This window comes from Echeneis naucrates, chromosome 17 (assembly GCF_900963305.1).
Source record: "Echeneis naucrates chromosome 17, fEcheNa1.1, whole genome shotgun sequence".
Lineage (NCBI taxonomy): Eukaryota > Metazoa > Chordata > Actinopteri > Carangiformes > Echeneidae > Echeneis > Echeneis naucrates.
This window is the reverse complement of record NC_042527.1, coordinates 20,465,125-20,479,139: the sequence shown is the minus strand read 5'-3', so window position 1 is coordinate 20,479,139 and position 14,015 is coordinate 20,465,125. Positions and strand designations below refer to the sequence as shown.

The 14,015-nt window shown below is 43.4% G+C and overlaps 1 protein-coding gene across 2 annotated transcripts in view; it reads left to right on the top strand.

Moving 5' to 3' along the window:
• Nucleotides 1-12,784, top strand: part of LOC115058016 (receptor-type tyrosine-protein phosphatase N2-like) — a 148,492-nt gene extending 135,708 nt beyond the window's left edge. For both annotated transcript variants that reach the window (XM_029525300.1, XM_029525299.1), the window contains exons 20-23: nt 2,935-2,988; nt 5,334-5,398; nt 9,162-9,235; nt 10,365-12,784. In XM_029525300.1, the coding sequence (XP_029381160.1) occupies nt 2,935-2,988; nt 5,334-5,398; nt 9,162-9,235; nt 10,365-10,436 (265 nt within the window). In that variant the 3' untranslated portion in view covers nt 10,437-12,784. The remainder of the gene's footprint in view (nt 1-2,934; nt 2,989-5,333; nt 5,399-9,161; nt 9,236-10,364) is intronic.
• Nucleotides 12,785-14,015: the final 1,231 nt, after the last annotated feature.

Below are 14,015 nucleotides of genomic sequence, written 5' to 3'. Positions count from 1 at the left end.
TCTCTTCCTTCCTCTCTTGGTCGCTTTTGTCCTTTTCTCCCCCGCCGTCCGTCTCTCTCTCTCTCTATCTGGTTTTTAGTCTGAGAAAAGACTTGTCTTCTTGGATGTGTGTAAGACGATGTAGTCTGTCTGCGGACTGGATTCACGGGGTCGCCGGTGCAGGCAGCCTGTCGGCCCCCTCCAGTCTTCTCTGTAATATTTATTTAAAACGACGTTATAACAAGTCACACAACAGAGCTGCCATTTTTTGGCATTTTATTGTTTCTGTTTTGCGCAAAAAATTCTGAACCATAAAACATTGATTAGTTCAGCGTCCAGTGCAGGAACAAGCCGCTGGTTTTCATTTTGGCACCCGTTTTAATGGAAGTTAACCGACTAATCGTATCAATATGCTTTATTCTGGGTACCAACTCGTGATGTCACTCGTTGGTTTGAGCTGTGAAGCCTTCTGAAGTCTTTCTGGAACTGGAAGAAAATGTTTACAGGGCTAATTAATCAAATGAGTCGGCTGCTTTTCCCCATAGACTTCAATACAATCTCGCCCCCTGATGGTCGTCAGACAAAATGCAGATTTAAGGCCTTCAGTGTTGACTTCTCGGATTCGTGTGGACTCTCATGTTTGGGTTTGGAGCCTGAAAGTTCGTCACTGATCTGGTTCAGAGTCCATCAGACTGTCGTCCTCTCTGTCTCCCCCCGTCCCTCCCCCCTCCACCTCTTTCTGTCTCCATCGCTGTCTTCCTCTCTTTTGTCTCCATCAGTCAAGCTTGACTCTCTCTTACGGGGCGTTTCCTTTGATTCCCACACCCTTTTTATACGACCCCCGCCTCCCGCCAGAGCCTGTTGGCAATCCTCTGCCGGCTGTTTCCATGGTAACGTCACTTTTGATTGTCTGCAGTGAGCTCTGGCTTTTCAGTTTCGGTCGGGGTGGAGGACAAAAATGTGTTGTTGCTTTTTCTTTTTTTTTTTTTTTACATATATATATTTTGTTATTATCATTTTTTTACTTGTGATGATTACAGGTTACATTATTCTGTTTAACCTGCATTACGTCAGAGCTTGTTAGATGGAAAGTTTAGGAATCATCAGCTTCTGCACAGCTGCACAATTCCTCTGCATTTGTTATTTTAATATCAGAAAAAAAAAACTTTAATCTGTTTGATCTGGAGTCAAATTAAAATGCACACGCACGCACACAAACGCACAAGACGCTGAAGTGTTCAAAGCCGCTTTAAGAAATGGATATTTAAAAAAAAGATCCTGCTCAGGGAGAAGGAATGATCCCATTGAAATATGCATCAACAACCATCGACCCAGTTACAGTAATAACCTGTACATCGCCTTCGTTGCCATGGTTACTGTAATAACTTAGCCAAGCTTGGTCAAGTTTTGTCAAAGATGGTAATTTGACAACAGCTAACAGTGCTGGATTGTAGAAACATCACAAACTGCCACCTTTGTGTGGGAATCGGACAAGTTACTGTTGCCTGGCAACACAACCGGATGATGAGGTCATGACATCCTTTTACACAAATATTTCTTCTTCTTTGCTCGTCCAAACTTTCCGTCAAATCTCACTGAAACCTTCGACATTTTCAAGGTGTCTTGCAACTCGAGAAAAGGTTGAAATCACGGCCACCGTTTTTCCGAAACTGTTTTTCGACGACAGAAATGATGGAAAATGGAAACATTAATGAGCTGAGAAAGTTTGAGAACAACAACGGAGAAAGAAGACACTACGGGTCTGAAGTTTCCTTCCTTGACTGAGTGATGCTTTACGGATCAAACACACACACACACACCGTGCCTTTACATAATATGCTCCTGCTGAATATTGTTGTTTAGAGTTATCACCATGAAATAGAAAATCCTGCTGAGATCAGACTCGCAACTCACTGAGATAGAAATTGCACCTTTTTTTTTTTTCAGTGTGTTTTGAACACACAGCTGGACTTTTTCGTGCACATATGAAAGCAGCACAAAATATTCCTCTGTTGTGGAATATGACTTTCTTTCACAAAAGTTTGAGTGGCGAGAGAGAGGAGAAGAAAGAAAACAAGTATCCGGCCTTTATTGCAGGAACGCTGATGGAAGCTCAGCCTTTGAAGGCAGTTTGTCGTTCTTCAAGGTGTTACGTGGGCGGAAGGGACGTTTTAATAAATAATTGAGAGCTACTGAGGAATCTGCTGGACTGTTTATCAGGAAGTGGGTGTTCATCCAGATCAAATGATGAGAAACTTTCCAATATTCTTACTTCAAGATAACACTTCTTTCTTTTTTACTGGCAATTAAAGAAGGACAGGAAATGACAAAAAGCAGGAAAGAATTATTATCTGAACCCAAACCACTTGGCCATGGAGTCACTCCAAGATTTATTCATATACTTAATTTGTTTTTATTTGTTTCTCGACACTTGATGTTGTGTCCTGTAAATGGGACCATTATTTTAAAAAGCTCATTAGGAAAATGTTCAATGAGCTAGTAAGTCAGCGTCCCCTTGTTTACACAGTTTGACTCCACGTGGGAGCTCTGTACATTAACACAATAAAAGCTGCTGTTATTACTTCAAGCTCTCTGTTTAAAAGTACCTGAACAATGAAGAGTGCTCTTGGACATTTGGGACGCTCTGCCCTCTTTCTGTCCATGAACACATCACCTCCGAGCATGCTGGGAAATCCCACCCACCTACCCCCAACATGCTGAAAGATCACAAGCTTCGAGTGATTTCTGCATCGGCTAAATAATTTCAATTTTACTTGTTTGTTCTGCACTGATAGAAAAAAAAAACTGTTATTGTGTGTTATTTTTGTAACACAATGGGTACAATGTGAACTGACTGTGTGTGTGTGTGTGTGTGTGTGTGTGTGTGTGTGTGTGTGTTTGTTGTTCCTGTGATGTTAACACTGATTTCTTCTTTGTGTTCTGTGTTTTTTACAGGAAAGTTAACAAGTGCTACCGGGGACGCTCGTGTCCTATCATAGTCCACTGCAGGCAAGTATAACAACACACACAACTGTGTGTGTGTGTGTGTTAACTGAGGTTGTTCTGTAGTCATTTTGTCTGTTGTGGTGTCCTTCCTCCCGTCTACGCTCCTGCTTTTATTTCTCAGTCAACATGCGGAAGAAGATAAACACTTTAAATGAGGAATTAGCCGAAGAGTTGAGATTTAATTTGACAAACTTATCCGCCAAGGATGGCGACTTTTAATTTGAGGCGCTTCAAAGTTTGCGATGTGAGAGGGAGAGAGGCAGAGAGGGTAAACAGTGGATGAGAGGAAAAGTCTTCCAGAACAGATTGATGTTCTGTCTGCTCGCTCCTCCACTAAGTGATCTATTATTTAATATGGTGTAATGGTTCTTAGAAGAGGTGGCCATACATTTCCTTTCCCGGCCAGACTGGGAGTCTGCACCTGAGAGTGAATGCAGCGTTATGAAGCGGCAGCTGGAAGACGCTGAAATCCCCAAAGTTACTTAGCGCCTCGCTCGATGTCCAGAAGCTATAAGTTTCAGTGGTTATAATCTGGTTTACCACCGCCAGCATTCTCTTCATCTGTATGATGCTGTTGCTCTGAATCTGCAGTTAATTCTTACTTCTTCTTCGTTTAGGTTAGATGACTTTCATTGTTGTGGTTGTTGAAAACATAATACGGGACAGATGTCGGGCAGCTGTTGAGGTTGAAAGAAGCAACAAAACCCACATGACTCTGCAGTAGACACATTAATTTATTACTACACAGTAGCTCCGCCCCCTAACTCCTCCGCTCCTTCCTGCTAAATGGAGCATCATTTAAAAAATGAACATCATGTTGTTCTGAGACTGTAAACTAGAGACTGAGACCAGAAACTCATCAGGGAGGAGGAGGGACATTTTCCCATAGACTTCAAACAGCCAGCCAATCCCGTGTAAGCGTGGTTTAGTAATGAAAGGACCCAGAAAAGTCCCGAAGAGGTTTCTGTCACAGCCAACCGAGCTCAGCCGTTCAGAGAGCGTCTGCCTCTCCTGCGTGGCGACTGAAGAGGAGACACATCCTCAGAATCAGAAATCAGAAATATTTTGGTTTTTTAAACAGTGAACTGGAACTGAACGATCCCATCAACACTTCCTGGTTAGTTTCAGAGTCTGGGGAACGTTTAGGAACGCCACTGACCTCAGTTTCCTGTTTGGAAACGATGAGGCAGACTCCGCCCTCAACCCCTGATTGGGTGATATCTGCTGTCTTCCTGTTTACACGAGCGAGGCCAGACAGGTGAAGCTAACCTGGGCGGGTCAGACTGGTGCACCACAGCAGGAAGTGAAGCATTTCAAATTAAGAGGAGGCATAATCCTTCCAAAATAAAACAGGAAGTGATGGAAACATCCTGGTTCTTTCTTCTTCCTGAGACACCGTCGCTCATTTTAAACAGAGAGGAGGCAGCAAGACGCCCTGACGCTTACTCACACACACACACACTCACACACACACACACACACACACACACACACACCTTCATGGCCTTGTAATGATCCTGATGAGGTTCAGAGATACGACAGATCTCAGCGCAGCTTAATAACCTGAACAAAACACAGTAATTGTCTTAGATCAGGGTGATAGTTATATCTGTGTAACATGCACACACACACAGACACAGACTGTGTGTATATATTTATAATATATATATATATGGGGGGGGGTCACTGCTCAATTACTGCCACTGGGTGTGTTGAATTATACAAAGGTGTGGGTGTGTGTGTGTGCCTCAGTGAAAATGAAATATTCACCAAGTATGGACTCATGCCAGAGCTCACAGACACACACACACTGCACTTGAGATTGTTGAGGGTGAAGACATCAATTTCCAGCAGTTGAATTGAATCGAGGATATAAAATATTCTCTCCATGTACTCTACCCGCTCTAATTCATTCTGTGTGTGTGTGTGTGTGTGTGTGTGTGTGTGCGCTCCGTTTGTGTCGTACCTTTTTGATTTTTAATCTCAGAAAATAGTTGTTTGTATTCTGATGTGTTTTGGGTTCCTGATTCTCTTCTGAAGACTCGCCGGGTTTAAAGCTCTCCGCTGCCCATCACACGTTTGACATGTTGAGAAACAAAAGCAACACCTTTATTCATCAGAATTCAGAACCAGAACAACGAAATGGGCTTAGATAAAATACTGAAGAGAAATAGAGACAGGAAGTGTAATCCTGTAGCTCCGCCCACAGCACGGAGGCAGTTTGGGTTTCCAGGTTTTATAGTCTACAGCTTCAGTATGACGGTTTTTATGTTCAGCCGTCTTTATTTCTCTTTATTAAAACTGAAAAATCCTCTCTCTCTCTCTCTCTCTCTCGCCCACCCGTGCAGTGATGGTGCAGGAAGAAGTGGGACCTACATCCTGATCGACATGGTCCTCAACAAGATGGCTAAAGGTGTGTGTTCCACCAATATGTGTGTGTAAAGTTTGGATGAGGGAATAAAAAAAAAAAAAAAACCTTTTAGGGAGATAATTAAAGCATCACGCGGTTACAAATGACATTTTCCATGAACACAAAACAGCTGAACCGGGGAAAACAAGCTTTTGCTTAGTTACAGTTTATTAATATCTGTTACACTATCGGCACGCCGGCGGCAGCTTCTACCAGTAAAGGAAATTTAAACTTCAGAAAGTGCAATTAGAGGACGAAAGAGGAAGGAAGGAAGATAAAATAGGAGGAGCGCTGAATGGAAAAGAGTATGTTCCTACTTGTTAACGGATCTGAATTAAACTTGTTGACCTCGAACACCTTGTTTCAAGTGTCATCAGGACTCACAGCCGCTGCTTTTGAAGCACATTGTGAGTGCGTGGTAATTACTATAATTAGAGTGTGATAGAATAAAAACAGTGTAGTAATTATATCAGGGGCTGAACGCTTCACGAGGAGCTGGCAGGTGCGTGATGGGCGTTAAATAAAGTTCTGTCCGCTGATATTTAATCATATGACAATATAAAGGTTATTTAAATTGATAGCATTTTTGTGGGAGGGCTAAAGAAAGACTTTCATTTTGTCAGTTTACATGAAGAAGAAGCCGAGGCTGAAAGTTTTCTTCACCACGTGCATTCAAATGAAACGTTTCCTGCCTCTCTTTTTGTTTCCTCGTCATATGTGACATATATTTTCTCTTTTCCATTGTTAACCACTTCCTGAATGGGACGTGCAGTGAGCTAATCTCTGAAGAAGCGTGTAAAAAGTCTGCCTGAAGTCCAGGAGATGACTTCATGGTGCTGTGCTGAAAATACCCGTGACGACAGACGTGAGACGCCGTAGATGTTTGATTTGACAGATCACCTCGATTTTATTCATAATCTGGGAAGTCTAATTGTTCTTGCTCGTTGCTCGTTGTCAAGTCAAAAGGTTAAGGATGAATTTGACCAACCTATTATTTTCTACATAGTGTCATAAAAATAAAAACTTTACTTGTGTCATCTCTCCGAAACAGAAAAGCTCTCGACATCGTTCTGTTTTTCGTTTTTTTTTTTTTGAGTATCTACTTCTCAGTCAGCCGCGTCCAAAATGAGGCGTCCAAAAAAAAGAAGCAGACAGAAACAGAAGTAATGATGCACAGCAGGAGGCGACTGAACCGAGATGGAGCTGCTGATGATGATGATGATGATGCAAAAACATTTTATTTGCCAAGAAACAGACCTGAAGACTCTTTGATGAAAGTTTAACTTTGACATTTAAATCTAAACTGGCTCTATTTTTAGACGCTGAGGCCAAAAGCTGCTGAATCATAAACACAAGTTTCATTATTTCACACAGCCTGTTTTTTTTTCTATGCTAATTTTCATCAAATCTGTTTGAACAAAGATGAAAAAAGAGAAATGTTTGATTCCTAACCAGAATCAGATCTTTGTGTTCGTTCCTTCGTCCGCTGATCAGTTCTGATCCAGACCTCTGAAGCTGAGCTCTGAAGCTGAGCTCCGGGATCTGGACAGATCCTTTAAAGTCCTGGAGCTCATCCCACAGGTGCTCAGGTGTCCATAGTAGGAGGTCCTGGTGGTGGCCCGACCGGATCAGAACCAGCAGTTTGAGCTCCGGCAGCTCAGCCATCGTCCCCTTGACCCCTGACCCCGTGGTCCAGTGGTCCTCCCTCTTTGGGCCAGTCGGTCCCCCTCACCTGTGGGTGCTCACGATGTCACAGCTGATCACCACCAAACGTAGATTTAGTGGTTTCTCATCAGTCCTGAGAGGCTGGAGGCTCCCGGGCCTTCGCTCTTCCTGATCAAAGACGCGTTCCTAAATTGCTCCTGTGCCCCCCCAGCCCCTTTTTTCTCGGGGAGGCCTGAATTGTTCGTTTGGGAATGAAGGATGAGGAGGTTGCTTTGGTTCTCACGTTTTGTTTTTTTTTTTTAGCCCCTTCTTCCTTTCCAAAAGACAACCCCCCCCCCCCCCCCCCCCCCGACCACCACCACCACTACCCATCTCTTCATCTCTTCATCTTAAGAACTGAATGAAACCCGTCGAGTGCCGGAGAGCTTTTCACCGTCCGTCTGTTCCCAGGTCCAGCTGCTGAGCTCGGCACTCGGCTCCAGCTTAAAAAAGGTCTTTCACGGACTCCTCAAGAGCCGTGTTTTTCTCCCCCCCCCCGCCTTCCTCCCCTCCTCAGTCCTGATCCTGACCTCCACCCTGAACCGAGGAGAGAAGCTCTACATGACGCTGTTTTTTTTTTTTTTTTTTTTTCCTTTAAGGACGAGTTTTGCAAGAAGACGTTTTTTTCCAAATGCTGTCCATTCTGAGGTTTATCAGAACCGGCACAAAAGCCCTCAGCTTGTTAACCCCCCCATCCTCTAAGGAAAAAAAAAAAGACAGACTACAGCAGTGAGTTGTGTGTTGCAGCTTTTCGGACAAGAAGGGAGCTTATTGTGTAGTAAAAAAAAAAAAAAGCTGTGAAAGTGAAAGAGAGAACGGTGTGAATGAGCAGCTCTCCCACCATTTATTTTCCTCTTCATGCCAGCGAGGAAAAGCAGAGTTATTATGTCACAACAAGAAGAAAGTAAACAGGAATCTTGTGCTTTTGTTTCCTCGGCATTGGGACAGAGGAGGAGGAGGGAGAGGAGAACGATTAGCGTCACAATAAATTCAATCTTTTATTTTTTTTGTTTTCTTTATCTTGTTCTTTGTGAATTTCATTGTTGCTCCTGCTTCTGTTTCCCTGTAGACGTCTTCATTCCTCCCGTTTTCTTTTTCTTTTTTTTTATCTGATTTTATTTTACCCCCTCTGTGTTTTTAAATAATTTCTTTCTTTCTTCTTTTTTCCGGAAGCTGTGACACAAAGCTCAAAAAAAAAAAAAAAAAAAAAACTTTTTCAAAATAAAACATGAAACACTGAAGCTTGATCCTGACATGATGTTTCATTATAAACAAAAAACAAAGCTGTTTTGATTTGAAGAACTTCTGAGCCTCTGATTGGACGAGGCCAATTAAAATTCACATTATTGACATTACATTCACATTACTCACTCTTCTTCTGACGAGGAACAGAAAGTGTTCTTGACTTGCAGACAAACAAACGTTCAGACGTCCTTTTGGTGAGTTTTATCAGAAGTGTCATATATCTGGAAGTTATCACGTGACGGCGCTGAGCTCCTGTCACCATCAGGCAGGCTGAAAACACAAAGCTATGATCATGTCATGCAGCCTCTTCATCTCTAACGGCATCATAATCTAATTGGATTACAATGTAATAATCTCACCAGCGTCTGAGCGAAGGTCATTCAGCCGCACCGCCGTCAGCCTCGGGGCACGACGCCAGGCTGGCACGGTGACCGCCGACAGCCATGGCGGACTTTTGGCAGCGGCCTCCTGAGCTCACTGTGCCGGCTCAAAGCCTGCCGAAGGCCTTCGGGATCAGCTCCTTTTAGAAAAGGCGACAAACACGTCGGCTCTGTGATTCCCTCTTCAACAGTTTCCTTTCAGTCTTTATCTTTTTTCATCCCGACAACAAAACGCCACCACCTAGCTGTTTGTGGAGTGTGTGTCTGTGTGTGCGTGTTTGTTTGTGTGAAAGAGGATGAATGTAATCGCCTTTTGCTGATCTAAAGGGAGTTCGGTAGAAAACAGCAGACTGACAGATGTTAGCGTGGATTAACTCGGCAGCCCTCTGGACGCCGTCCAGCAGCGTTTTACATGTGTGTGTTTTTGTGCCCGTCAGGCGCCAAGGAGATTGACATCGCAGCGACTCTGGAGCACCTGCGGGACCAGAGGCCGGGAATGGTCCAGACCAAGGTAGGTAGCACACACCTGAGTCCTGTTCATCGGAGGAAATGGATCAATGAAAGCCTCCTTTAACCAGCTGATAGAACCTGGAGCCTTAATGTGAACAGATCTGTTCAGAGCAGATGGACGTCTCTGGTCTTCATCTCAGAAAAACCCATGTGATCAGCTGGACTCATTTGTTTCAGGTTAAATCTCCATGTAGCAGCATAAAATGATGTTTCAGACACTTCCGGTTTTGTTTGTGATTCCGATGTCAAGAGCAAGTCCCAACAAAACACAATCTGAAAACGAATAGAGGAGGAAAAATGATGCGCAGCCAGATCAGCCAGTTTCTGCTGTTTTCTTCAGAGACGTGTTAATAGTTTCTGTTTTCTCCTTCCTGTTCCTTCTCTTCCTCTTCCTCTTTCTCTTCCTCTTCCTCTTCATCTTCGTCTTCTTCTTCCTCTTTGTCTTCTTCTTCTTCCTCCTCTTCTTCCTCTTCCTCTTCATCTTCGTCTTCTTCTTCCTCCTCTTCTTCCTCTTCCTCCTCTTCTTCTTCTTCCTCTTCCTCCTCTTCTTCTTCTTCCTCTTCATCTTCCTCCTCTTCTTCCTCTTCCTCTTCATCTTCTTCCTCTTCCTCTTTCTCTTCCTCTTCCTCTTCATCTTCGTCTTCTTCTTCCTCTTTGTCTTCTTCATCTTCCTCCTCTTCTTCCTCTTCCTCTTCATCTTCCTCCTCTTCTTCCTCTTCCTCTTCATCTTCTTCCTCTTCCTCTTTCTCTTCCTCTTCCTCTTCATCTTCGTCTTCTTCTTCCTCTTTGTCTTCTTCATCTTCCTCCTCTTCTTCCTCTTCCTCTTCTTCTTCTTCTTCTTCTTCTTCCTCTTCCTCTTTCTCTTCCTCTTCCTCTTCATCTTCCTCCTCTTCTTCCTCTTCCTCTTCATCTTCCTCCTCTTCTTCCTCTTTCTCTTCCTCTTCCTCTTCATCTTCCTCCTCTTCTTCCTCTTTCTCTTCCTCTTCCTCCTCTTCTTCCTCTTTCTCTTCCTCTTCCTCTTCATCTTCCTCCTCTTCTTCCTCTTACTCTTCCTCTTCCTCTTCATCTTCCTCCTCTTCTTCCTCTTTCTCTTCCTCTTCCTCTTCTCCTTCCCCTTCGTCTGCCTCCAGGATCAGTTTGAGTTTGCGCTGACGGCCGTTGCTGAGGAGGTCAACGCCATCCTGAAAGCTCTTCCACAGTAGGAAGGTGCAGCTCCTTCTGATAGACGTCGTCTCCTTCTCCTGGAGGACGCTTCCTGTTCCTGTTTCCTTCACTTCCCTCCTCCTCTGATGTGTCGGCCTCTAATTTAACCAACCGTCACGTTTGGATTCGTTCCTTCCTCTCCTCCTTTCCTCCATCTCTCCTTGTCTCCTGACCTTTCACCTCCCGTCTTTTCCAACGTTGTGCCAGGATCTTGTACATACATCGACCTTCCTTCTATTGTAATGATCCATGCAGCCTGTTTTTCCAAAGTGGCATTTCACTGCATTTAAACACATTTTGATAGATTGATGAAAATGTTTCTCTATGTTATATTCAGAGTATATTTATTATTATAGTTTCTGTTTTCAGCGTTCAGCATCAACTGAATCGGCGTCACTTTGGTAAAAACACTTTCCTCTAATTAGCTCAGCTGCGTCGATCAAAAATTCCTGTTTATATAAATCCGTCCGGATTCAGGTCTCTTCAGCAGAAAGCTCTGCAGAGACATAACGTATCGTAATGCAGGAAAGAAAATCTGAGCGTTGGAATTGGAGTTGTGTGTGAAGCAGCACGTCACCTCCCCTGCTGAAAATGTGTTTGTTCTGACAGAAAGTGATTAGATGGATTTTTTTTGGATTGATACACAAAATGTGAGCAAATGTTTCCAAAAGAAGAACCCAAATGACGCTCAGTCCAAGTGTTTCACCGAGTGAGGGACTGATGTTGATCACCGAATCGTAGCCGTGTCTTACTCTTAGTGCCACGCTTTATTTCGCCTTTCCATGATTATGCTCGAGTGTCAGTGTAACTCAAAAGCGCCCAGTGTTGGTCAGTGAAGTAGAAACCAGACGATATTTTACTGTCTTTATTTTTTGTAAGAAAAAAGATAAAATTAAAAAAAAGAAGTGTTGAAGCATTAGAACAGAAGACGCTGGTTATTTTGAGACAGGAGGTTCTGATTTTATTCCCTTTCTGTGTGTAATCCTGATCATCCAAGTGGAAGCAATATTGTGTTTCTTCCCCCTCGTGGACAGCCAGTATCTCGTCGCTGAAGTTACACTAACGTCTTGCCTTAATAAAAACACAACAGATGGCCGCTGAGTTTGTGTAGCCACCTGGAATCACCTGCCGAGTGTGCAACGCTTCTTTTTTTTTTTTATGGCCTCACTCCAGCGGATTAACCTGTGGATTAAAAGTTTGCAGCACAGGTACTTAAAAGAAAATCCCCTCCGATAAACACGGAGGAACACGGAGCCTCTAATCAGCCGGGAGCAGGAAGTTGAGGAGCGAGGCTGTGAAAAAATGAAGCGTTTCTCACGAGCACCAGTGCGATACAAGGACGTCGTTTTGCTTCTCAATAGCCGTTCTTCGATGTAGCATTAATGGATGATTTGTGCGTCTCAACATGTTTCCAACGAAAACTAGTTTCCAGTTTGACTCAGCTGGTTTTTCCCAAAAAGCATCTTAAGTTTTTATTCTGTTGTACAACAAAAACAGCATTAAAAGGCCGTTTGTGGAGATTAACTCACACTTTGAATTGTTTAGAATAACTGCTGGCTTCCACCATTTGATAGAATAATTGTTGTTACAGTCAGGTTCCTTTAATGAACACACATAACACACAAAAACACGCATACAACACAATCAGTGTTAAAAACGAAGAAAATGAACAAAGCTCTCTGGTTCTGCAGTTAGAGACCACGAACAGACCAGCGATCCGCTTTACTGGAGCGGAGACGGAGAAAACAGACGCAAACGTGAGTAAATAAGCTCCTGGATGGTTTTGGGAAACCAGCTCGTAGTTAAAAACCTGCTGATGGTGAGCGATCAGTTTTCAAATCCTTGTTCTGCTAGCCCGGCCTCTCCAATAACACAACACGGACACACAATGTTACTAACGCACGGCTGCATTTTCTTTTCTGTGGCCTCAAACGGTTCATCTATAAACTAGACTCACTGCACGAGGACCTTAACAGTGCAAAAGCCAATCATCTCTGAAATATCAGGGTGATGCAACTCTGCAGCGAAAAAAAAGAAACCTGCTGCAAGAAATGCTCCTTCGATGTAGAATGGGTCATTATTTTAAAGACAGTTGTCACAGATATTGTAAAAATGTGAAAAAAAAAATGGGAAGGTGAGATCATTAAATGTCAAAAAGAAGCTTTTTTGTTTTTCTTTTTGCGGTGAGGTTGCCCAATAAGTCAATGCGTTTCCTTTCACGCACTCCATCGAGTACCAATAGATGGCCGGTCTGTGGCGTTCACACTGTACAGAAAAGAATAACAGAAGATATTTTGTTCTATTGGTGTTGACTAATTGTGAATAAAGTCTCTTGTTGATGCAGTATTGTAAAGCTATCTTGACTTGAGTGTTTTGTCTCTTTTGTGTGCTTTGTTAAACGCCGTGCTTCAAAGCGGACACGAGACGGCGGCTGAGAAGTTTATGCTGATTTAAAGCACCTCTTTGGTGTTGGGTCCTGAATATTTCCTCACCTTTCCTTTCTAATGTGTTTTAGAATAAAAGGCAGAGAGCAGAACAACTGATTCTGACCATGTGCACATTTTTACAGATGAAGAAGATTTTTGTCCAACGAGTCCAACAACCTGATCAGCAGGAGAGCAGAAGAGATCAAACTAAGATGAGTTAGAATCAGTTTGAGCCCCATCCAACAAAAATGAAGCTGATGATGAGCTGTAATTATTATCCTGAGCAAAAAAACGAAACGCACCAAAGAGATAAAAATTTTAAATAAGGATGGGAAATAAAGGAGATACAGAATGATTTCCTACTTAATGAGATAACACCTCGCAGTCATCAGATAGAAGGCTTCACTTTACGGCCAAACGTTCAGACAGTCTGTTTAAATTGCAGGTTTGAGGTGTTTCTCAGATCTCGTCAGTTCTTCAGGTTAAATAGTTACTCCAGGCTTCGGTGTCTGCAGGAACACAAACAACAACAACAAGCAGCTGGATGCATTTATTCTCTTTTAGATCGATCATCTCTGCTCCACGATGAAATCTCTAATCTGTTCGTTACTACGCGTAGTCATGACTCCGGCTTGGCATTGACATTCAGCCGTCGTCTTCTCAGATGAAACAGAGTGGGTGAAGAGCTTCTTTCAAGGTGCTTATTCAGGTGAAACAGCAGCAGCTCGCGATCAATTGTTGAGAAAACACTCTGGGTGCATAAACTGGAGCTGCCGGCCGGCAGTGTTGACTTAGAGGGGAGGAAGTCAGAAAATCGATTCAGCGAGACGTCGCTTTCTTCAATGATGCGTCATATGAGTCGATTCAGAGTGTCTAAGTGTTGTGTTTTCACACTGAGCTGCACCCGCAGGGCGCCTTCCACCGGGAACGGAGGCCGAATGTCGGCGCAGCCACAAAGTCCAGATGAGATCTCCACAAACAGCTCAAAGTTTTAGGGAGCGCAGAGCCGCTTTGGAGGTTTCTCAGTTAGAGAGCAGCTTCCATGTTGTCATCCTGTCCTGGTCCCCGGTCCCCACGAAGACAACACAACAGAACCACGATTAAAAGCCCCGGGCAAAATCTTCCTCTGGAGACAATGAGCAGTATCTGAAG